General features: G+C 45.3%; 1 protein-coding gene across 4 annotated transcripts in view; it reads right to left on the bottom strand.

Annotated features, from left to right (window-relative positions):
• The window catches only part of LOC139417050 (disks large homolog 4-like), a 180,671-nt gene that overhangs the window by 63,093 nt on the left and 91,640 nt on the right, over window positions 1–25,938 (bottom strand). For 3 of the 4 annotated variants that reach the window (XM_071166291.1, XM_071166292.1, XM_071166294.1), the window contains one exon: window positions 2,722–2,847. The exons of the other annotated variant lie outside the window; for it this stretch is intronic. In XM_071166291.1, coding sequence (XP_071022392.1) covers window positions 2,722–2,847 — 126 coding nt within the window. The remainder of the gene's footprint in view (window positions 1–2,721; window positions 2,848–25,938) is intronic. 4 annotated transcript variants of the gene reach the window in all.

Genomic DNA, 25,938 nt, shown 5'->3' with positions numbered 1-25,938 from the left:
CTTTGTCTTGGAGGTCCTGAGAACATTTCAAGAACATTTTTGTGTTTGGGGAACCTACAGTATTTATTATAGTTTGTATTTGTATTCATTACGGATCTCCGTTAGCTGCTGCTACTCTTTGAATGCATTCAGTTGTACAACTGGCTAGGTATCCTCCTGTCCTCTTGGGGTCCAGCAGAATTAAGGCAATTATATCATTTTGAAAACATTACAAATATACACAACAGATTTTTCAACATATTAATGTACCCACAGTGTTCCAACAACCGAATTATATTTTTTATATATATATATTTATATATATATTTTTTTTAACCTAAATATGAGACCTGCATACATCTAACACATATAATATTCAACATGACAAAACACATAGAGAAAAACAGACATAATTCTCATTCTGAACTGACCACGAGGGACCAGAACATCTCATATCAGCTCTAGAAGTTGTTCTACAGAAAGGGTAAAGGTGTGTTCTGGGAACCTTAATAGAACAGATTAAATGTGTTCTGGGAACCTTTATAGAACAGATTAAAGGTGTTCTGGGAACCTTTATAAAACAGATTAAATGTGTTCTGGGAACCTTTATAGTACAGATTAAAGGTGTTCTGGGAACCTTTATAGAACAGATTAAATGTGTTCTGGGAACCTTTATAGAACAGATTAAATGTGTTCTGGGAACATTTATAGAACAGATTAAATGTGTTCTGGGAACCTTTATAGAACAGATTAAATGTGTTCTGGGAACCTTAATAGAACAGATTAAATGTGTTCTGGGAACCTTTATAGAACAGATTAAATGTGTTCTGGGAACCTTTATAGAACAGATTAAAGGTGTTCTGGGAACCTTTATAGAACAGATTAAATGTGTTCTGGGAACCTTTATAGAACAGATTAAATGTGTTCTGGGAACCTTTATAGAGCAGATTAAATGTGTTCTGGGAACCTTAATAGAACAGATTAAATGTGTTCTGGGAACCTTAATAGAACAGATTAAATGTGTTCTGGGAACCTTTATAGAACAGATTAAATGTGTTCTGGGAACCTTAATAGAACAGATTAAATGTGTTCTGGGAACCTTTATAGAACAGATTAAATGTGTTCTGGGAACCTTTATAGAACAGATTAAATGTGTTCTGGGAACCTTTATAGAACAGATTAAAGGTGTTCTGGGAACTTTATAGAACAGATTAAATGTGTTCTGGGAAACTTTATAGAACAGATTAAATGTGTTCTAAGGATGCTCTTGTAACATAAACTGAATGTTTTTTGCATCCTAAAATAAACCTTGTAGAATTATCGTCACAATTGGTCAGTTTTTGTGTTTTGGGAACATATATTTTGTGATGTACCCACATCGTTCTCACCAGACTGTTCCCACAACATAATGAGACGTTCTGGGAACCATTAAAGAACAGATTACATGTGTTCTAGGAACGTTCAGGCAAATGTTTTATACAAAAATCATATAATCCTCACCACGACTGAACGGTTTTTGTTTTATGACCTAACGGATGTTCTTGTAACTTTCACAGAACCAATTTTGGTTTGCTGGGCACACACACACACATGCACTGCTCATACGTACACTCAGTGGGAAGCAGCCACTTCATCTTTACATGTCACCATTTTGTTTCTCCCCATCATTCACCTCTTCTCTCTCTTCTTTTCCTCCCTCTTTCCTTCTCTCCCAGAAACCCTCACTGGGTAGCACTGTTGCCTGGTCACCAACATCCTCATGGTTGCTATGGTAATAGTTCAGCTAAAAGATTAATTCATGTTTGTGTGTATCTGTATCTATGTGTGTATCTGTATTCATTAACACATGAGATTCCTAGAAGAGACACATTCTTCTCTCTCTCTCTCTCTCTCTCTCTCTCTCTCTCTCTCTCTCTCTCTCTCTCTCTCGCTCTCTCTACCTCTCTCTCAAACGCTCTCTCTCTACCTCGCTTTCTCTCTCCCTCTCTCTCTCTACCTCTCTCTCTACATCTGTCTCTCTCTCTCTCTCTTTCTCTCTCTCTCTACCTCTCTCTCTCTACCTCTCTCTCTCTACCTCTCTCTACCACTCTCTCTACCTCTCTCTCTCTACCTCTCCCTCTCTACCTCTCTATCTCGCTCTCTCTACCTCTCTCTCTCTCTACCCCCCCCTCTCTCTCTCTCTCTCTCTCTCTCTCTCTCTCTCTCTCTCTCGCTCTCTCTACCTCTCTCTCAAACGCTCTCTCTCTACCTCGCTTTCTCTCTCCCTCTCTCTCTCTACCTCTACATCTGTCTCTCTCTCTCTTTCTTTCTCTCTCTACCTCTCTCTCTCTACCTCTCTCTCTCTACCTCTCCCTCTCTACCTCTCTATCTCGCTCTCTCTCTACCTCTCTCTCTCTCTACCCCCCCCTCTCTCTCTCTCTCTCTCTCTCTCTCTCTCTCTCTACCTCTCTCTCTCCCTCTCTACCTCTCTCTCTCTCTACCTCTCTCTCTCAGCAGATGGAGGTGCTTACTACCTCAGGGTAATACACACACAGCCAACCTCCTCCCCCACCCTTATTCTCATACACATATAGGTCTGTTTGTCTGGTAGCTGTCCATGGTTCTGAAACACACACAGCCGTAGTTAATGTTTACCAACACACTGGGGCGCTAACTCACTGTTATAACTCACATTACAGAGACACACACATATCAGGGTGGGTGTGTCTGTACCGTGTGTGTGTAACGTGTGTGTGTGTGTACCGTGATGGGTGCAAGGTGTGTGTATCCGTCCAGCTGTGATTGGTTGAACTCTCCGCTGCGTCTAGAGGTCATGTGGGCAGGGCTGTGGTCCAGAGACGGAGTCTCCTCATCCTGGTAACGATACTTCTACAGAGAGAGATAGAGAAGAGAGGGCGATGAGAGAAGGGAGAGAGAAGATAGAGAGAGGATAAGAGAGAGAGAGAGAGAGGATAAGAGAGAGAGAGAGAGAGAGAGAGAGAAAAAGAAGAGAGGGCGATGAGAGAGGGGAGAGAGAGAGAGAGAGAGAGAGAGAGAGAGAGAGAGAGAGAGAGAGAGAGAGAGGGTGATGACAGAGGGGAGAGAGGAGAGAGAGAGAGGATGAAAGAGAAAGATAGAGAAGAGAGGGCGATGAGAGAGGGGAGAGAAGTGAGATGAGAGAGAGAGAGGATGACACAGAGAAGAGAGGGGATGAGAGAGGGCAGAGAAAAGAGAGGGGGGTGTAGAGAGAGAGAGACACAGAGAGAGAGAGAGAACGAAAGAGAGAGGAGAGAGAGAAAGAAATAGAGAGAAAGAGAAAGAAAGAGAAAGCTCTGCCATTTTTCTTGTAGGTATCTAGGCCCAAAGTGAAGTATCTTCACCCCTGTAGGTATCTAGGCCCAAAGTGAAGTATCTTCACCCCTGTAGGTATCTAGGCCCAAAGTGAAGTATCTTCACCCCTGTTGGTATCTAGGCCCAAAGTGAAGTATCTTCACCCCTGTAGGTATCTAGGCCCAAAGTGAAGTATCTTCACCCCTGTAGGTATCTAGGCCCAAAGTAAAGTATCTTCACCCCTGTAGGTATCTAGGCTCAAAGTGAAGAATCTTCACCTCTGTAGGTATCTAGGCTCAAAGTGAAGAATCTTTTCCCTGTAGGTATCTAGGCCCAAAGTGAAGTATCATCACCCCTGTTGGTATCTATGCCCAAAGTGAAGTATCTTTTCCCCTGTAGGTATCTAGGCCCAAAGTGAAGTATCATCACCCCTGTAGGTATCTAGGCCCAAAGTGAGGTATTTTCACCCCTGTAGGTAACTGACTGATACTGTGATACTGAAGGGGATAGAACTATATAATGAGAGTTAAAGAAGAGGAGGGGAGAGAGACTCATTGAGAATGAGGGGAATAAATGACAGGTAGAGGACAGAGAGAGAATCAGGGAGAGATGAAGACATTATGATGTGATGTCATAATGGCCCCGAACACTGAGGGGCAGAACTACAGTACAACTGTCATAATGGCCCAGAACACTGAGGAGCAGAACTACAGCACAACTGTCATAATTGCCCAGAACACTGAGGAGCAGAACTACAGTACAACTGTCATAATGGCCTAGAACATTGAGGAGCAGGACTACAGTACAACTGTCATAATGTCCTAGAACACTGAGGAGCAGAACTACAGTACAACTGTCATAATGGCCTAGAACACTGAGGAGCAGGACTACAGTACAACTGTCATAATGGCCCAGAACACTGAGGAGCAGAACTACAGTAGGACTACAGTACAACTGTCATAATGGCCTAGAACACTGAGGAGCAGAACTACAGTACAACTGTCATAATGGCCCAGAAAACTTAGGAGCAGGACTACAGTACAACTGTCATAATGGCCCAGAACACCGAGGAGCAGAACTACAGTAGGACTACAGTACAACTGTCATAATGGCCTAGAACACTGAGGAGCAGGACTACAGTACAACTGTCATAATTGCCCAGAACACTGAGGAGCAGAACTACAGCACAACTATCATAATGGCCTAGAACACTGAGGAGCAGGACTACAGTACAACTGTCATAATGGCCTAGAACACTGAGGAGCAGAACTACAGTACAACTGTCATTATGGCCTAGAACACTGAGGAGCAGGACTACAGTACAACTGTCATAATGGCCTAGAACACTGAGGATCAGGACTACAGTACAACTGTCATAATGGCCCAGAACACTGAGGAGCAGAACTACAGCACAACTGTCATAATGTCCTAAAACACTGAGGAGCAGAACTACAGTACAACTGTCATAATGGCCTAGAACACTGAGGAGCAGGACTACAGTACAACTGTCATAATGGCCTAGAACACTGAGGATCAGGACTACAGTACAACTGTCATAATGGCCCAGAACACTGAGGAGCAGAACTACAGCACAACTGTCATAATGTCCTAAAACACTGAGGAGCAGAACTACAGTACAACTGTCATAATGGCCTAGAACACTGAGGAGCAGGACTACAGTACAACTGTCATAATGGTCTAGAACACTGAGGAGCAGAACTACAGTACAACTGTCATAAGGGCCTAGAACACTGAGGAGTAGAACTACAGTACAACTGTCATAATGGCCCAGAACACTGAGGAGCAGAACTACAGTACAACTGTCATAATGGCCTAGAACACTGAGGGGCAGAACTACAATACAACTGTCATAATGGTCTAGAACACTGAGGAGCAGAACTAAAGTACAACTGTCATAAGGGCCTAGAACACTGAGGAGTAGAACTACAATACAACTGTAATAATGGTCTAGAACACTGAGGAGCAGAACTACAGTACAACTGTCATAATGGCCTAGAACACTGAGGAGCAGAACTACAATACAACTGTCATAATGGTCTAGAACACTGAGGAGCAGAACTACAGTACAACTGTCATAAGGTTCTAGAACACTGAGGAGTAGAACTACAGTACAACTGTCATAATGGCCCAGAACACTGAGGAGCAGAACTACAATACAACTGTCATAATGGCCCAGAACACTGAGGAGCAGAACTACAGTACAACTGTCATAATGGCCTAGAACACTGAGAAGCAGATCTACAGTACAACTGTCATAATGGCCTAGAACACTGAGGAGCAGAACTACAGTACAACTGTCATAATGGCCTAGAACACTGAGGAGCAGAACTACAGTACAACTGTCATAATGGCCTAGAACACTGAGGAGCAGAACTACAGCACAACTGTCATAATGGCCTAGAACACTGAGGAGCAGAACTACAGTACAACTGTCATAATGGCCTAGAACACTGAGGAGCAGGACTACAGTACAACTGTCATAATGGCCCAGAACACTGAGGAGCAGAACTACAGTACAACTGTCATAATGGCCTAGAACACTGAGGAGCAGAACTACAGCACAACTGTCATAATGGCCTAGAACACTGAGGGGCAGAACTACAGCACAACTCTCATAATGCCCTAGAACACTGAGAAGCAGAATTACAGCACAACTGTCATAATGGCCACGAACACTGAGGAGCAGAACTACAGCACAACTGTCATAATGGCCTAGAACACTGAGGGGCAGAACTACAGCACAACTGTCATAATGGCCTAGAACACTGAGGGGCAGAACTACAGTACAACTGTCATAATGGCCTAGAACACTGAGGGGCAGAACTACAGCACAACTGTCATAATGGCATAGAACACTGAGGAGCAGAACTACAGTGGGACTACAGCACAACTGTCATAATGGCCTAGAACACTGAGGAGCAGAACTACAGTAGGACTACAGTACAACTGTCATAATGGCCTAGAACACTGAGGGGCAGAACAACAGCACAACTGTCATAATGGCCTAGAACACTGAGGAGCAGAACTACAGTAGGACTACAGCACAACTGTCATAATGGCCTAGAACACTGATGAGCAGAACTACAGTACAACTGTCATAATGGCCTAGAACACTGAGGAGCAGAACTACAGTAGGACTACAGCACAACTGTCATAATGGCCTAGAACACTGAGGAGCAGAACTACAGTACAACTGTCATAATGGCCTAGAACACTGAGGGGCAGAACTACAGCACAACTGTCATAATGGCCTAGAACACTGAGGGGCAGAACTACAGTACAACTGTCATAATGGCCTAGAACACTGAGGGGCAGAACTACAGCACAACTGTCATAATGGCATAGAACACTGAGGAGCAGAACTACAGTGGGACTACAGCACAACTGTCATAATGGCCTAGAACACTGAGGAGCAGAACTACAGTAGGACTACAGTACAACTGTCATAATGGCCTAGAACACTGAGGGGCAGAACAACAGCACAACTGTCATAATGGCCTAGAACACTGAGGAGCAGAACTACAGTAGGACTACAGCACAACTGTCATAATGGCCTAGAACACTGAGGAGCAGAACTACAGTACAACTGTCATAATGGCCTAGAACACTGAGGAGCAGGACTGAAGTACAACTGTCATAATGGCCCAGAACACTGAGGAGCAGAACTACAGCACAACTGTCATAATGTCCTAAAACACTGAGGAGCAGAACTACAGTACAACTGTCATAATGGCCTAGAACACTGAGGAGCAGGACTACAGTACAACTGTCATAATGGCCTAGAACACTGAGGGGCAGAACTACAGCACAACTGTCATAATGGCCTAGAACACTGAGGAGCAGAACTACAGTAGGACTACAGCACAACTGTCATAATGGCCTAGAACACTGAGGAGCAGAACTACAGTACAACTGTCATAATGGCCTAGAACACTGAGGAGCAGGACTGAAGTACAGCTGTCATAATGGCCCAGAACACTGAGGAGCAGAACTACAGCACAACTGTCATAATGTCCTAAAACACTGAGGAGCAGAACTACAGTACAACTGTCATAATGGCCTAGAACACTGAGGAGCAGGACTACAGTACAACTGTCATAATGGCCTAGAACACTGAGGAGCAGAACTACAGTACAACTGTCATAATGGCCCAGAAAACTTAGGAGCAGGACTACAGTACAACTGTCATAATGGCCCAGAACACCGAGGAGCAGAACTACAGTAGGACTACAGTACAACTGTCATAATGGCCTAGAACACTGAGGAGCAGAACTACAGTACAACTGTCATAATGGCCCAGAACACTTAGGAGCAGAACTACAGTACAACTGCCATAATGGCCCAGAACACTGAGGAGCAGGACTACAGTACAACTATCATAATGGCCCAGAACACTGAGGAGCAGGACTACAGTACATCTGTCATAATGGCCCAGAACACTGAGGAGCAGGACTACAGTACAACTATCATAATGGCCCAGAACACTGAGGAGCAGGACTACAGTACAACTGTCATAATGGCCTAGAACACTGAGGAGCAGAACTACAGTACAACTGTCATAATGGCCCAGATCACTGAGGAGCAGAACTACAGTACAACTGTCATAATGGCCTAGAACACTGAGGAGCAGAACTACAATACAATTGTCATAATGGCCTAGAACACTGAGGAGCAGGACTACAGTACAACTGTCATAATGGCCTAGAACACTGAGGAGCAGAACTACAGTACAACTGTCATAATGGCCTAGAACACTGAGGAGCAGAACTACAGCTCAACTGTCATAATGGCCCAGAACACTGAGGAGCAGAACTACAGCACAACTGTAATAATGGCCTAGAACACTGAGGAGCAGGACTACAGTACAACTGTCATAATGGCCTAGAACACTGAGGAGCAGAACTACAGTACAACTGTCATTATGGCCTAGAACACTGAGGAGCAGAACTACAGTACAACTGTCATAAGGGCCTAGAACACTGAGGAGTAGAACTACAGTACAACTGTCATAATGGCCCAGAACACTGAGGAGTAGAACTACAATACAACTGTCATAATGGCCTAGAACACTGAGGAGCAGAACTACAATACAATTTTCATAATGACCTAGAACACTGAGGAGCAGAACTACAGTACAACTGTCATAATGGCCTAGAACACTGAGAAGCAGATCTACAGTACAACTGTCATAATGGCCTAGAACACTGAGGAGCAGAACTACAGTACAACTGTCATAATGGCCTAGAACACTGAGGAGCAGAACTACAGTACAACTGTCATAATGGCCTAGAACACTGAGGAGCAGAACTACAGTAGGACTACTGCACAACTGTCATAATGGCCTAGAACACTGAGGAGCAGAACTACAGTACAACTGTCATAATGGCCTAGAACACTGAGGAGCAGGACTACAGTACAACTGCCATAATGACCCAGAACACTGAGGAGCAGGACTACAGTACAACTGGCATAATGGCCCAGAACACTGAGGAGCAGAACTACAGTACAACTGTCATAATGGCCTAGAACACTGAGGAGCAGGACTACAGCACAACTGTCATAATGGCCTAGAACACTGAGGGGCAGAACTACAGCACAACTCTCATAATGGCCTAGAACACTGAGAAGCAGGACTACAGTACAACTGTCATAATGGCCCAGAACACTGAGGAGCAGAACTACAGCACAACTGTCATAATGTCCTAGAACACTGAGGAGCAGAACTACAGTACAACTGTCATAATGGCCTAGAACACTGCGGAGCAGGACTACAGTACAACTGTCATAATGGCCCAGAACACTGAGGAGCAGAACTACAGTACAACTGTCATAATGGCCTAGAACACTGAGGAGCAGGACTACAGCACAACTGTCATAATGGCCTAGAACACTGAGGGGCAGAACTACAGCACAACTGTCATATTGGCCTAGAACACTGAGGGGCAGAACTACAGCACAACTGTCATAATGGCATAGAACACTGAGGAGCAGAACTACAGTGGGACTACAGCACAACTGTCAAAATGGCCTAGAACACTGAGGAGCAGACCTACAGTAGGACTACAGTACAACTGTCATAATGGCCTAGAACACTGAGGGGCAGAACAACAGCACAACTGTCATAATGGCCTAGAACACTGAGGAGCAGAACTACAGTAGGACTACAGCACAACTGTCATAATGGCCTAGAACACTGAGGAGCAGAACTACAGTACAACTGTCATAATGGCCTAGAACACTGAGGAGCAGGACTGAAGTACAACTGTCATAATGGCCCAGAACACTGAGGAGCAGAACTACAGCACAACTGTCATAATGTCCTAAAACACTGAGGAGCAGAACTACAGTACAACTGTCATAATGGCCTAGAACACTGAGGATCAGGACTACAGTACAACTGTCATAATGGCCTAGAACACTGAGGGGCAGAACTACAGCACAACTGTCATAATGGCCTAGAACACTGAGGAGCAGAACTACAGTAGGACTACAGCACAACTGTCATAATGGCCTAGAACACTGAGGAGCAGAACTACAGTACAATTGTCATAATGGCCTAGAACACTGAGGAGCAGGACTGAAGTACAGCTGTCATAATGGCCCAGAACACTGAGGAGCAGAACTACAGCACAACTGTCATAATGTCCTAAAACACTGAGGAGCAGAACTACAGTACAACTGTCATAATGGCCTAGAACACTGAGGAGCAGAACTACAGTACAACTGTCATAATGGCCCAGAACACTTAGGAGCAGAACTACAGTACAACTGCCATAATGGCCCAGAACACTGAGGAGCAGGACTACAGTACAACTATCATAATGGCCCAGAACACTGAGGAGCAGGACTACAGTACATCTGTCATAATGGCCCAGAACACTGAGGAGCAGGACTACAGTACAACTATCATAATGGCCCAGAACACTGAGGAGCAGGACTACAGTACAACTGTCATAATGGCCTAGAACACTGAGGAGCAGAACTACAGTACAACTGTCATAATGGCCCAGATCACTGAGGAGCAGAACTACAGTACAACTGTCATAATGGCCTGGAACACTGAGGAGCAGAACTACAATACAATTGTCATAATGGCCTAGAACACTGAGGAGCAGGACTACAGTACAACTGTCATAATGGCCTAGAACACTGAGGAGCAGAACTACAGTACAACTGTCATAATGGCCTAGAACACTGAGGAGCAGAACTACAGCTCAACTGTCATAATGGCCCAGAACACTGAGGAGCAGAACTACAGCACAACTGTAATAATGGCCTAGAACACTGAGGAGCAGGACTACAGTACAACTGTCATAATGGCCTAGAACACTGAGGAGCAGAACTACAGTACAACTGTCATTATGGCCTAGAACACTGAGGAGCAGGACTACAGTACAACTGTCATAATGGCCTAGAACACTGAGGAGCAGGACTACAGTACAACTGTCATAATGGTCTAGAACACTGAGGAGCAGAACTACAGTACAACTGTCATAAGGGCCTAGAACACTGAGGAGTAGAACTACAGTACAACTGTCATAATGGCCCAGAACACTGAGGAGCAGAACTACAATACAACTGTCATAATGGCCTAGAACACTGAGGAGCAGAACTACAATACAATTTTCATAATGACCTAGAACACTGAGGAGCAGAACTACAGTACAACTGTCATAATGGCCTAGAACACTGAGAAGCAGATCTACAGTACAACTGTCATAATGGCCTAGAACACTGAGGAGCAGAACTACAGTACAACTGTCATAATGGCCTAGAACACTGAGGAGCAGAACTACAGTACAACTGTCATAATGGCCTAGAACACTGAGGAGCAGAACTACAGTAGGACTACTGCACAACTGTCATAATGGCCTAGAACACTGAGGAGCAGAACTACAGTACAACTGTCATAATGGCCTAGAACACTGAGGAGCAGGACTACAGTACAACTGTCATAATGACCCAGAACACTGAGGAGCAGGACTACAGTACAACTGGCATAATGGCCCAGAACACTGAGGAGCAGAACTACAGTACAACTGTCATAATGGCCTAGAACACTGAGGAGCAGGACTACAGCACAACTGTCATAATGGCCTAGAACACTGAGGGGCAGAACTACAGCACAACTCTCATAATGGCCTAGAACACTGAGAAGCAGGACTACAGTACAACTGTCATAATGGCCCAGAACACTGAGGAGCAGAACTACAGCACAACTGTCATAATGTCCTAGAACACTGAGGAGCAGAACTACAGTACAACTGTCATAATGGCCTAGAACACTGAGGAGCAGGACTACAGTACAACTGTCATAATGGCCCAGAACACTGAGGAGCAGAACTACAGTACAACTGTCATAATGGCCTAGAACACTGAGGAGCAGGACTACAGCACAACTGTCATAATGGCCTAGAACACTGAGGGGCAGAACTACAGCACAACTCTCATAATGGCCTAGAACACTGAGAAGCAGAATTACAGTACAACTGTCATAATGGCCCCGAACACTGAGGAGCAGAACTACAGCACAACTGTCATAATGGCCAAGAACACTGAGGGGCAGAACTACAGCACAACTGTCATAATGGCCTAGAACACTGAGGGGCAGAACTACAGCACAACTGTCATAATGGCATAGAACACTGAGGAGCAGAACTACAGTGGGACTACAGCACAACTGTCAAAATGGCCTAGAACACTGAGGAGCAGACCTACAGTAGGACTACAGTACAACTGTCATAATGGCCTAGAACACTGAGGGGCAGAACAACAGCACAACTGTCATAATGGCCTAGAACACTGAGGAGCAGAACTACAGTAGGACTACAGCACAACTGTCATAATGGCCTAGAACACTGAGGAGCAGAACTACAGTACAACTGTCATAATGGCCCCGAACACTGAGGAGCAGAACTACAGCACAACTGTCATAATGGCCAAGAACACTGAGGGGCAGAACTACAGCACAACTGTCATAATGGCCTAGAACACTGAGGGGCAGAACTACAGTACAACTGTCATAATGGCCTAGAACACTGAGGAGCAGAACTACAGTAGGACTACAGCACAACTGTCATAATGGCCTAGAACACTGAGGAGCAGAACTACAGTACAACTGTCATAATGGCCTAGAACACTGAGGAGCAGGACTGAAGAACAGCTGTCATAATGGCCTAGAACACTGAGGAGCAGGACTACAGTACAACTGTCATAATGGCCTAGAACACTGAGGAGCAGAACTACAGTACAACTGTCATAATGGCCTAGAACACTGAGGAGCAGAACTACAGCACAACTGTCATAATGGCCCAGAACACTGAGGAGCAGAACTACAGCACAACTGTAATAATGGCCTAGAACACTGAGGAGCAGGACTACAGTACAACTGTCATAATGGCCTAGAACACTGAGGAGCAGAACTACAGTACAACTGTCATTATGGCCTAGAACACTGAGGAGCAGGACTACAGTACAACTGTCATAATGGCCTAGAACACTGAGGATCAGGACTACAGTACAACTGTCATAATGGCCCAGAACACTGAGGAGCATAACTACAGCACAACTGTCATAATGTCCTAAAACACTGAGGAGCAGAACTACAGTACAACTGTCATAATGGCCTAGAACACTGAGGAGCAGGACTACAGTACAACTGTCATAATGGTCTAGAACACTGAGGAGCAGAACTACAGTACAACTGTCATAAGGGCCTAGAACACTGAGGAGTAAAACTACAGTACAACTGTCATAATGGCCCAGAACACTGAGGAGCAGAACTACAATACAACTGTCATAATGGCCTAGAACACTGAGGAGCAGAACTACAGTACAACTGTCATAATGGCCTAGAACACTGAGGAGCAGAACTACAGTACAACTGTCATAATGGCCTAGAACACTGAGGAGCAGAACTACAGTACAACTGTCATAATGGCCTAGAACACTGAGGAGCAGAACTACAGTAGGACTACTGCACAACTGTCATAATGGCCTAGAACACTGAGGAGCAGAACTACAGTACAACTGTCATAATGGCCTAGAACACTGAGGAGCAGGACTACAGTACAACTGTCATAATGGCCCAGAACACTGAGGGGCAGAACTACAGTAGGACTACAGTACAACTGTCATAATGACCCAGAACACTGAGGAGCAGGACTACAGTACAACTGGCATAATGGCCTAGAACACTGAGGAGCAGGACTACAGCACAACTGTCATAATGGCCTAGAACACTGAGGGGCAGAACTACAGCACAACTCTCATAATGGCCTAGAATACTGAGAAGCAGGACTACAGTACAACTGTCATAATGGCCCAGAACACTGAGGAGCAGAACTACAGCACAACTGTCATAATGTCCTAGAACACTGAGGAGCAGAACTACAGTACAACTGTCATAATGGCCTAGAACACTGAGGAGCAGGACTACAGTACAACTGTCATAATGGCCCAGAACACTGAGGAGCAGAACTACAGTACAACTGTCATAATGGCCTAGAACACTGAGGAGCAGGACTACAGCACAACTGTCATAATGGCCTAGAACACTGAGGGGCAGAACTACAGCACAACTCTCATAATGGCCTAGAACACTGAGAAGCAGAATTACAGCACAACTGTCATAATGTCCTAAAACACTGAGGAGCAGAACTACAGTACAACTGTCATAATGGCCTAGAACACTGAGGAGCAGGACTACAGTACAACTGTCATAATGGCCTAGAACACTGAGGGGCAGAACTACAGCACAACTGTCATAATGGCCTAGAACACTGAGGAGCAGAACTACAGTACAACTGTCATAATGGCCTAGAACACTGAGGAGCAGGACTGAAGTACAGCTGTCATAATGGCCTAGAACACTGAGGAGCAGGACTACAGTACAACTGTCATAATGGCCTAGAACACTGAGGAGCAGAACTACAGTACAACTGTCATAATGGCCTAGAACACTGAGGAGCAGAACTACAGCACAACTGTCATAATGGCCCAGAACACTGAGGAGCAGAACTACAGCACAACTGTAATAATGGCCTAGAACACTGAGGAGCAGGACTACAGTACAACTGTCATAATGGCCTAGAACACTGAGGAGCAGAACTACAGTACAACTGTCATTATGGCCTAGAACACTGAGGAGCAGGACTACAGTACAACTGTCATAATGGCCTAGAACACTGAGGATCAGGACTACAGTACAACTGTCATAATGGCCCAGAACACTGAGGAGCATAACTACAGCACAACTGTCATAATGTCCTAAAACACTGAGGAGCAGAACTACAGTACAACTGTCATAATGGCCTAGAACACTGAGGAGCAGGACTACAGTACAACTGTCATAATGGTCTAGAACACTGAGGAGCAGAACTACAGTACAACTGTCATAAGGGCCTAGAACACTGAGGAGTAAAACTACAGTACAACTGTCATAATGGCCCAGAACACTGAGGAGCAGAACTACAATACAACTGTCGTAATGGCCTAGAACACTGAGGAGCAGAACTACAGTACAACTGTCATAATGGCCTAGAACACTGAGGAGCAGAACTACAGTACAACTGTCATAATGGCCTAGAACACTGAGGAGCAGAACTACAGTACAACTGTCATAATGGCCTAGAACACTGAGGAGCAGAACTACAGTAGGACTACTGCACAACTGTCATAATGGCCTAGAACACTGAGGAGCAGAACTACAGTACAACTGTCATAATGGCCTAGAACACTGAGGAGCAGGACTACAGTACAACTGTCATAATGGCCCAGAACACTGAGGGGCAGAACTACAGTAGGACTACAGTACAACTGTCATAATGACCCAGAACACTGAGGAGCAGGACTACAGTACAACTGGCATAATGGCCCAGAACACTGAGGAGCAGAACTACAGTACAACTGTCATAATGGCCTAGAACACTGAGGAGCAGGACTACAGCACAACTGTCATAATGGCCTAGAACACTGAGGGGCAGAACTACAGCACAACTCTCATAATGGCCTAGAATACTGAGAAGCAGGACTACAGTACAACTGTCATAATGGCCCAGAACACTGAGGAGCAGAACTACAGCACAACTGTCATAATGTCCTAGAACACTGAGGAGCAGAACTACAGTACAACTGTCATAATGGCCTAGAACACTGAGGAGCAGGACTACAGTACAACTGTCATAATGGCCCAGAACACTGAGGAGCAGAACTACAGTACAACTGTCATAATGGCCTAGAACACTGAGGAGCAGGACTACAGCACAACTGTCATAATGGCCTAGAACACTGAGGGGCAGAACTACAGCACAACTCTCATAATGGCCTAGAACACTGAGAAGCAGAATTACAGCACAACTGTCATAATGTCCTAAAACACTGAGGAGCAGAACTACAGTACAACTGTCATAATGGCCTAGAACACTGAGGAGCAGGACTACAGTACAACTGTCATAATGGCCTAGAACACTGAGGGGCAGAACTACAGCACAACTGTCATAATGGCCTAGAACACTGAGGAGCAGAACTACAGTAGGACTACAGCACAACTGTCATAATGGCCTAGAACACTGAGGAGCAGAACTACAGTACAACTGTCATAATGGCCTAGAACACTGAGGAGCAGGACTGAAGTACAGCTGTCATAATGGCCCAGAACACTGAGGAGCAGAACTACAGCACAACTGTCATAATGTCCTAAAACACTGAGGAGCAGAACTACAGTACAACTGTCATAATGGCCTAGAACACTGAGGAGCAGGACTACAGTACAACTGTCATAATGGCCTAGAACACTGAGGAGCAGAACTACAGTACAACTGTCATAATGGCCTAGAACACTGAGGAGCAGAACTACAGCACAACTGTCATAATGGCCCAGAACACTGAGGAGCAGAACTACAGCACAACTGTAATAATGGCCTAGAACACTGAGGAGCAGGACTACAGTACAACTGTCATAATGGCCCAGAACACTGAGGAGCAGAACTACAGCACAACTGTCATAATGTCCTAAAACACTGAGGAGCAGAACTACAGTACAGCTGTCATAATGGCCCAGAACACTGAGGAGCAGAACTACAGCACAACTGTCATAATGTCCTAAAACACTGAGGAGCAGAACTACAGTACAACTGTCATAATGGCCTAGAACACTGAGGAGCAGGACTACAGTACAACTGTCATAATGGCCTAGAACACTGAGGAGCAGAACTACAGTACAACTGTCATAATGGCCTAGAACACTGAGGAGCAGAACTACAGCACAACTGTCATAATGGCCCAGAACACTGAGGAGCAGAACTACAGCACAACTGTAATAATGGCCTAGAACACTGAGGAGCAGGACTACAGTACAACTGTCATAATGGCCTAGAACACTGAGGAGCAGAACTACAGTACAACTGTCATTATGGCCTAGAACACTGAGGAGCAGGACTACAGTACAACTGTCATAATGGCCTAGAACACTGAGGATCAGGACTACAGTACAACTGTCATAATGGCCCAGAACACTGAGGAGCAGAACTACAGCACAACTGTCATAATGTCCTAAAACACTGAGGAGCAGAACTACAGTACAACTGTCATAATGGCCTAGAACACTGAGGAGCAGGACTACAGTACAACTGTCATAATGGTCTAGAACACTGAGGAGCAGAACTACAGTACAACTGTCATAAGGGCCTAGAACACTGAGGAGTAGAACTACAGTACAACTGTCATAATGGCCCAGAACACTGAGGAGCAGAACTACAATACAACTGTCATAATGGCCTAGAACACTGAGGAGCAGAACTACAGTACAACTGTCATAATGGCCTAGAACACTGAGGAGCAGAACTACAGTACAACTGTCATAATGGCCTAGAACACTGAGGAGCAGAACTACAGTACAACTGTCATAATGGCCTAGAACACTGAGGAGCAGAACTACAGTAGGACTACTGCACAACTGTCATAATGGCCTAGAACACTGAGGAGCAGAACTACAGTACAACTGTCATAATGGCCTAGAACACTGAGGAGCAGGACTACAGTACAACTGTCATAATGGCCCAGAACACTGAGGGGCAGAACTACAGTAGGTCTACAGTACAACTGTCATAATGACCCAGAACACTGAGGAGCAGGACTACAGTACAACTGGCATAATGGCCCAGAACACTGAGGAGCAGAACTAAAGTACAACTGTCATAATGGCCTAGAACACTGAGGAGCAGGACTACAGCACAACTGTCATAATGGCCTAGAACACTGAGGGGCAGAACTACAGCACAACTCTCATAATGGCCTAGAACACTGAGAAGCAGGACTACAGTACAACTGTCATAATGGCCCAGAACACTGAGGAGCAGAACTACAGCACAACTGTCATAATGTCCTAGAACACTGAGGAGCAGAACTACAGTACAACTGTCATAATGGCCTAGAACACTGAGGAGCAGGACTACAGTACAACTGTCATAATGGCATAGAACACTGAGGAGCAGAACTACAGTGGGACTACAGCACAACTGTCAAAATGGCCTAGAACACTGAGGAGCAGACCTACAGTAGGACTACAGTACAACTGTCATAATGGCCTAGAACACTGAGGGGCAGAACAACAGCACAACTGTCATAATGGCCTAGAACACTGAGGAGCAGAACTACAGTAGGACTACAGCACAACTGTCATAATGGCCTAGAACACTGAGGAGCAGAACTACAGTACAACTGTCATAATGGCCTAGAACACTGAGGAGCAGGACTGAAGTACAACTGTCATAATGGCCCAGAACACTGAGGAGCAGAACTACAGCACAACTGTCATAATGTCCTAAAACACTGAGGAGCAGAACTACAGTACAACTGTCATAATGGCCTAGAACACTGAGGAGCAGGACTACAGTACAACTGTCATAATGGCCTAGAGCACTGAGGGGCAGAACTACAGCACAACTGTCATAATGGCCTAGAACACTGAGGAGCAGAACTACAGTAGGACTACAGCACAACTGTCATAATGGCCTAGAACACTGAGGAGCAGAACTACAGTACAACTGTCATAATGGCCTAGAACACTGAGGAGCAGGACTGAAGTACAGCTGTCATAATGGCCCAGAACACTGAGGAGCAGAACTACAGCACAACTGTCATAATGTCCTAAAACACTGAGGAGCAGAACTACAGTACAACTGTCATAATGGCCTAGAACACTGAGGAGCAGGACTACAGTACAACTGTCATAATGGCCTAGAACACTGAGGAGCAGAACTACAGTACAACTGTCATAATGGCCTAGAACACTGAGGAGCAGGACTACAGCACAACTGTCATAATGGCCCAGAACACTGAGGAGCAGAACTACAGCACAACTGTAATAATGGCCTAGAACACTGAGGAGCAGGACTACAGTACAACTGTCATAATGGCCTAGAACACTGAGGAGCAGAACTACAGTACAACTGTCATTATGGCCTAGAACACTGAGGAGCAGGACTACAGTACAACTGTCATAATGGCCTAGAACACTGAGGATCAGGACTACAGTACAACTGTCATAATGGCCCAGAACACTGAGGAGCAGAACTACACCACAACTGTCATAATGTCCTAAAACACTGAGGAGCAGAACTACAGTACAACTGTCATAATGGCCTAGAACACTGAGGAGCAGAACTACAGTACAACTGTCATAATGGCCTAGAACACTGAGGAGCAGAACTACAGTACAACTGTCATAATGGCCTAGAACACTGAGGAGCAGAACTACAGTAGGACTACTGCACAACTGTCATAATGGCCTAGAACACTGAGGAGCAGAACTACAGTACAACTGTTATAATGGCCTAGAACACTGAGGAGCAGGACTACAGTACAACTGTCATAATGGCCCAGAACACTGAGGGGCAGAACTACAGTAGGACTACAGTACAACTGTCATAATGACCCAGAACACTGAGGAGCAGGACTACAGTACAACTGGCATAATGGCCCAGAACACTGAGGAGCAGAACTACAGTACAACTGTCATAATGGCCTAGAACACTGAGGAGCAGGACTACAGCACAACTGTCATAATGGCCTAGAACACTGAGGGGCAGAACTACAGCACAACTCTCATAATGGCCTAGAATACTGAGAAGCAGGACTACAGTACAACTGTCATAATGGCCCAGAACACTGAGGAGCAGAACTACAGCACAACTGTCATAATGTCCTAGAACACTGAGGAGCAGAACTACAGTACAACTGTCATAATGGCCTAGAACACTGAGGAGCAGGACTACAGTACAACTGTCATAATGGCCCAGAACACTGAGGAGCAGAACTACAGTACAACTGTCATAATGGCCTAGAACACTGAGGAGCAGGACTACAGCACAACTGTCATAATGGCCTAGAACACTGAGGGGCAGAACTACAGCACAACTCTCATAATGGCCTAGAACACTGAGAAGCAGAATTACAGCACAACTGTCATAATGTCCTAAAACACTGAGGAGCAGAACTACAGTACAACTGTCATAATGGCCTAGAACACTGAGGAGCAGGACTGAAGTACAGCTGTCATAATGGCCCAGAACACTGAGGAGCAGAACTACAGCACAACTGTCATAATGTCCTAAAACACTGAGGAGCAGAACTACAGTACAACTGTCATAATGGCCTAGAACACTGAGGAGCAGGACTACAGTACAACTGTCATAATGGCCTAGAACACTGAGGAGCAGAACTACAGTACAACTGTCATAATGGCCTAGAACACTGAGGAGCAGAACTACAGCACAACTGTCATAATGGCCCAGAACACTGAGGAGCAGAACTACAGCACAACTGTAATAATGGCCTAGAACACTGAGTGGCAGAACTACAGTAGGACTACAGTACAACTGTCATAATGACCCAGAACACTGAGGAGCAGGACTACAGTACAACTGGCATAATGGCCCAGAACACTGAGGAGCAGAACTACAGTACAACTGTCATAATGGCCTAGAACACTGAGGAGCAGGACTACAGCACAACTGTCATAATGGCCTAGAACACTGAGGGGCAGAACTACAGCACAACTCTCATAATGGCCTAGAATACAGAGAAGCAGGACTACAGTACAACTGTCATAATGGCCCAGAACACTGAGGAGCAGAACTACAGCACAACTGTCATAATGTCCTAGAACACTGAGGAGCAGAACTACAGTACAACTGTCATAATGGCCTAGAACACTGAGGAGCAGGACTACAGTACAACTGTCATAATGGCCCAGAACACTGAGGAGCAGAACTACAGTACAACTGTCATAATGGCCTAGAACACTGAGGAGCAGAACTACAGTGGGACTACAGCACAACTGTCATAATGGCCTAGAACACTGAGGAGCAGAACTACAGTAGGACTACAGTACAACTGTCATAATGGCCTAGAACACTGAGGGGCAGAACAACAGCACAACTGTCATAATGGCCTAGAACACTGAGGAGCAGAACTACAGTAGGACTACAGCACAACTGTCATAATGGCCTAGAACACTGAGGAGCAGGACTGAAGTACAGCTGTCATAATGGCCCAGAACACTGAGGAGCAGAACTACAGCACAACTGTCATAATGTCCTAAAACACTGAGGAGCAGAACTACAGTACAACTGTCATAATGGCCTAGAACACTGAGGAGCAGGACTACAGTACAACTGTCATAATGGCCCAGAACACTGAGGAGCAGAACTACAGTACAACTGTCATAATGGCATAGAACACTGAGAAGCAGAACTACAGTACAACTGTCATAATGGCCTAGAACACTGAGGGGCAGAACTGCAGCACAACTGTCATAATGGCCTAGAACACTGAGGAGCAGAACTACAGTAGGACTACAGCACAACTGTCATAATGGCCTAGAACACTGAGGAGCAGAACTACAGTACAACTGTCATAATGGCCTAGAACACTGAGGAGCAGGACTGAAGTACAGCTGTCATAATGGCCCAGAACACTGAGGAGCAGAACTACAGCACAACTGTCATAATGTCCTAAAACACTGAGGAGCAGAACTACAGTACAACTGTCATAATGGCCTAGAACACTGAGGAGCAGGACTACAGTACAACTGTCATAATGGCCCAGAACACTGAGGAGCAGAACTACAGTACAACTGTCATAATGGCCTAGAACACTGAGGAGCAGAACTACAGTACAACTGTCATAATGGCCTAGAACACTGAGGAGCAGAACTACAGTACAACTGTCATAATGGCCTAGAACACTGAGGAGCAGAACTACAGTACAACTGTCATAATGGCCTAGAACACTGAGGAGCAGAACTACAGTAGGACTACAGCACAACTGTCATAATGGCCTAGAACACTGAGGAGCAGAACTACAGTACAACTGTCATAATGGCCTAGAACAATGAGGAGCAGGACTGAAGTACAACTGTCATAATGGCCTAGAACACTGAGGAGCAGAACTACAGTAGGACTACAGTACAACTGTCATAATGGCCTAGAACACTGAGGAGCAGAACTACAGTACAACTGTCATAATGGCCTAGAACACTGAGGATCAGAACTACAGTACAACTGTCATAATGGCCCAGAACACTGAGGAGCAGAACTACAGCACAACTGTCATAATGTCCTAAAACACTGAGGAGCAGAACTACAGTACAACTGTCATAATGGCCTAGAACACTGAGGAGCAGGACTACAGTACAACTGTCATAATGGCCTAGAACACTGAGGGGCAGAACTACAGCACAACTGTCATAATGGCCTAGAACACTGAGGAGCAGAACTACAGTAGGACTACAGCACAACTGTCATAATGGCCTAGAACACTGAGGAGCAGAACTACAGCACAACTGTCATAATGTCCTAAAACACTGAGGAGCAGAACTACAGTACAACTGTCATAATGGCCTAGAACACTGAGGAGCAGGACTACAGCACAACTGTCATAATGGCCTAGAACACTGAGGGGCAGAACTACAGCACAACTCTCATAATGGCCTAGAATACAGAGAAGCAGGACTACAGTACAACTGTCATAATGGCCCAGAACACTGAGGAGCAGAACTACAGCACAACTGTCATAATGTCCTAGAACACTGAGGAGCAGAACTACAGTACAACTGTCATAATGGCCTAGAACACTGAGGAGCAGGACTACAGTACAACTGTCATAATGGCCCAGAACACTGAGGAGCAGAACTACAGTACAACTGTCATAATGGCCTAGAACACTGAGGAGCAGAACTACAGTGGGACTACAGCACAACTGTCATAATGGCCTAGAACACTGAGGAGCAGAACTACAGTAGGACTACAGTACAACTGTCATAATGGCCTAGAACACTGAGGGGCAGAACAACAGCACAACTGTCATAATGGCCTAGAACACTGAGGAGCAGAACTACAGTAGGACTACAGCACAACTGTCATAATGGCCTAGAACACTGAGGAGCAGGACTGAAGTACAGCTGTCATAATGGCCCAGAACACTGAGGAGCAGAACTACAGCACAACTGTCATAATGTCCTAAAACACTGAGGAGCAGAACTACAGTACAACTGTCATAATGGCCTAGAACACTGAGGAGCAGGACTACAGTACAACTGTCATAATGGCCCAGAACACTGAGGAGCAGAACTACAGTACAACTGTCATAATGGCATAGAACACTGAGAAGCAGAACTACAGTACAACTGTCATAATGGCCTAGAACACTGAGGGGCAGAACTGCAGCACAACTGTCATAATGGCCTAGAACACTGAGGAGCAGAACTACAGTAGGACTACAGCACAACTGTCATAATGGCCTAGAACACTGAGGAGCAGAACTACAGTACAACTGTCATAATGGCCTAGAACACTGAGGAGCAGGACTGAAGTACAGCTGTCATAATGGCCCAGAACACTGAGGAGCAGAACTACAGCACAACTGTCATAATGTCCTAAAACACTGAGGAGCAGAACTACAGTACAACTGTCATAATGGCCTAGAACACTGAGGAGCAGGACTACAGTACAACTGTCATAATGGCCCAGAACACTGAGGAGCAGAACTACAGTACAACTGTCATAATGGCCTAGAACACTGAGGAGCAGAACTACAGTACAACTGTCATAATGGCCTAGAACACTGAGGAGCAGAACTACAGTACAACTGTCATAATGGCCTAGAACACTGAGGAGCAGAACTACAGTACAACTGTCATAATGGCCTAGAACACTGAGGAGCAGAACTACAGTAGGACTACAGCACAACTGTCATAATGGCCTAGAACACTGAGGAGCAGAACTACAGTACAACTGTCATAATGGCCTAGAACACTGAGGAGCAGGACTGAAGTACAACTGTCATAATGGCCTAGAACACTGAGGAGCAGAACTACAGTAGGACTACAGTACAACTGTCATAATGGCCTAGAACACTGAGGAGCAGAACTACAGTACAACTGTCATAATGGCCTAGAACACTGAGGATCAGAACTACAGTACAACTGTCATAATGGCCCAGAACACTGAGGAGCAGAACTACAGCACAACTGTCATAATGTCCTAAAACACTGAGGAGCAGAACTACAGTACAACTGTCATAATGGCCTAGAACACTGAGGAGCAGGACTACAGTACAACTGTCATAATGGCCTAGAACACTGAGGGGCAGAACTACAGCACAACTGTCATAATGGCCTAGAACACTGAGGAGCAGAACTACAGTAGGACTACAGCACAACTGTCATAATGGCCTAGAACACTGAGGAGCAGAACTACAGCACAACTGTCATAATGTCCTAAAACACTGAGGAGCAGAACTACAGTACAACTGTCATAATGGCCTAGAACACTGAGGAGCAGGACTACAGTACAACTGTCATAATGGCCTAGAACACTGAGGGGCAGAACTACAGCACAACTGTCATAATGGCCTAGAACACTGAGGAGCAGAACTACAGTAGGACTACAGCACAACTGTCATAATGGCCTAGAACACTGAGGAGCAGAACTACAGTACAACTGTCATAATGGCCTAGAACACTGAGGAGCAGGACTGAAATACAGCTGTCATAATGGCCCAGAACACTGAGGAGCAGAACTACAGCACAACTGTCATAATGTCCTAAAACACTGAGGAGCAGAACTACAGTACAACTGTCATAATGGCCTAGAACACTGAGGAGCAGGACTACAGTACAACTGTCATAATGGCCTAGAACACTGAGGAGCAGAACTACAGTACAACTGTCATAATGGCCCAGAACACTGAGGAGCAGAACTACAGTACAACTGTCATAATGGCCTAGAACACTGAGAAGCAGAACTACAGTACAACTGTCATAATGGCCTAGAACACTGAGGAGCAGAACTACAGTACAACTGTCATAATGGCCTAGAACACTAAGGGGCAGAACTACAGCACAACTGTCATAATAGCATAGAACACTGAGGAGCAGAACTACAGTGGGACTACAGCACAACTGTCATAATGGCCTAGAACACTGAGGAGCAGAACTACAGTAGGACTACAGTACAACTGTCATAATGGCCTAGAACACTGAGGGGCAGAACTACAGTAGGACTACAGCACAACTGTCATAATGGCCTAGAACACTGAGGAGCAGAACTACAGTACAACTGTCATAATGGCCTAGAACACTGAGGAGCAGGACTGAAGTACAACTGTCATAACTGCCCAGAACACTGAGGGGCAGAACTACAGCACAACTCTCATAATGTCCTAAAACACTGAGGAGCAGAACTACAGTACAACTGTCATAATGGCCTAGAACACTGAGGAGCAGGACTACAGTACAACTGTCATAATGGCCTAGAACACTGAGGGGCAGAACTGCAGCACAACTGTCACAATGGCCTAGAACACTGAGGAGCAGAACTACAGTAGGACTACAGCACAACTGGCATAATGGCCTAGAACACTGAGGAGCAGAACTACAGTACAACTGTCATAATGGCCTAGAACACTGAGGAGCAGGACTACAGTAGGACTACAGTACAACTGTCATAATGGCCTAGAACACTGAGGAGCAGGACTGAAGTACAGCTGTCATAATGGCCCAGAACACTGAGGAGCATAACTACAGCACAACTGTCATAATGTCCTAAAACACTGAGGAGCAGAACTACAGTACAACTGTCATAATGGCCTAGAACACTGAGGAGCAGGACTACAGTACAACTGTCATAATGGCCCAGAACACTGAGGAGCAGAACTACAGTACAACTGTCATAATGGCCTAGAACACTGAGAAGCAGAACTACAGTACAACTGTCATAATGGCCTAGAACACTGAGGAGCAGAACTACAGTACAACTGTCATAATGGCCTAGAACACTGAGGAGCAGAACTACAGTAGGACTACAGCACAACTGTCATAATGGCCTAGAACACTGAGGAGCAGAACTACAGTACAACTGTCATAATGGCCTAGAACACTGAGGAGCAGGACTGAAGTACAACTGTCATAATGGCCTAGAACACTGAGGAGCAGAACTACAGTAGGACTACAGTACAACTGTCATAATGGCCTAGAACACTGAGGAGCAGAACTACAGTACAACTGTCATAATGGCCTAGAACACTGAGGATCAGAACTACAGTACAACTGTCATAATGGCCCAGAAC

This window comes from Oncorhynchus clarkii, chromosome 9, assembly GCF_045791955.1.
Source record: "Oncorhynchus clarkii lewisi isolate Uvic-CL-2024 chromosome 9, UVic_Ocla_1.0, whole genome shotgun sequence".
Lineage (NCBI taxonomy): Eukaryota > Metazoa > Chordata > Actinopteri > Salmoniformes > Salmonidae > Oncorhynchus > Oncorhynchus clarkii.
Note: the sequence above shows the minus strand (reverse complement) of the source record. Positions and strands in the feature narration are given on the sequence as shown.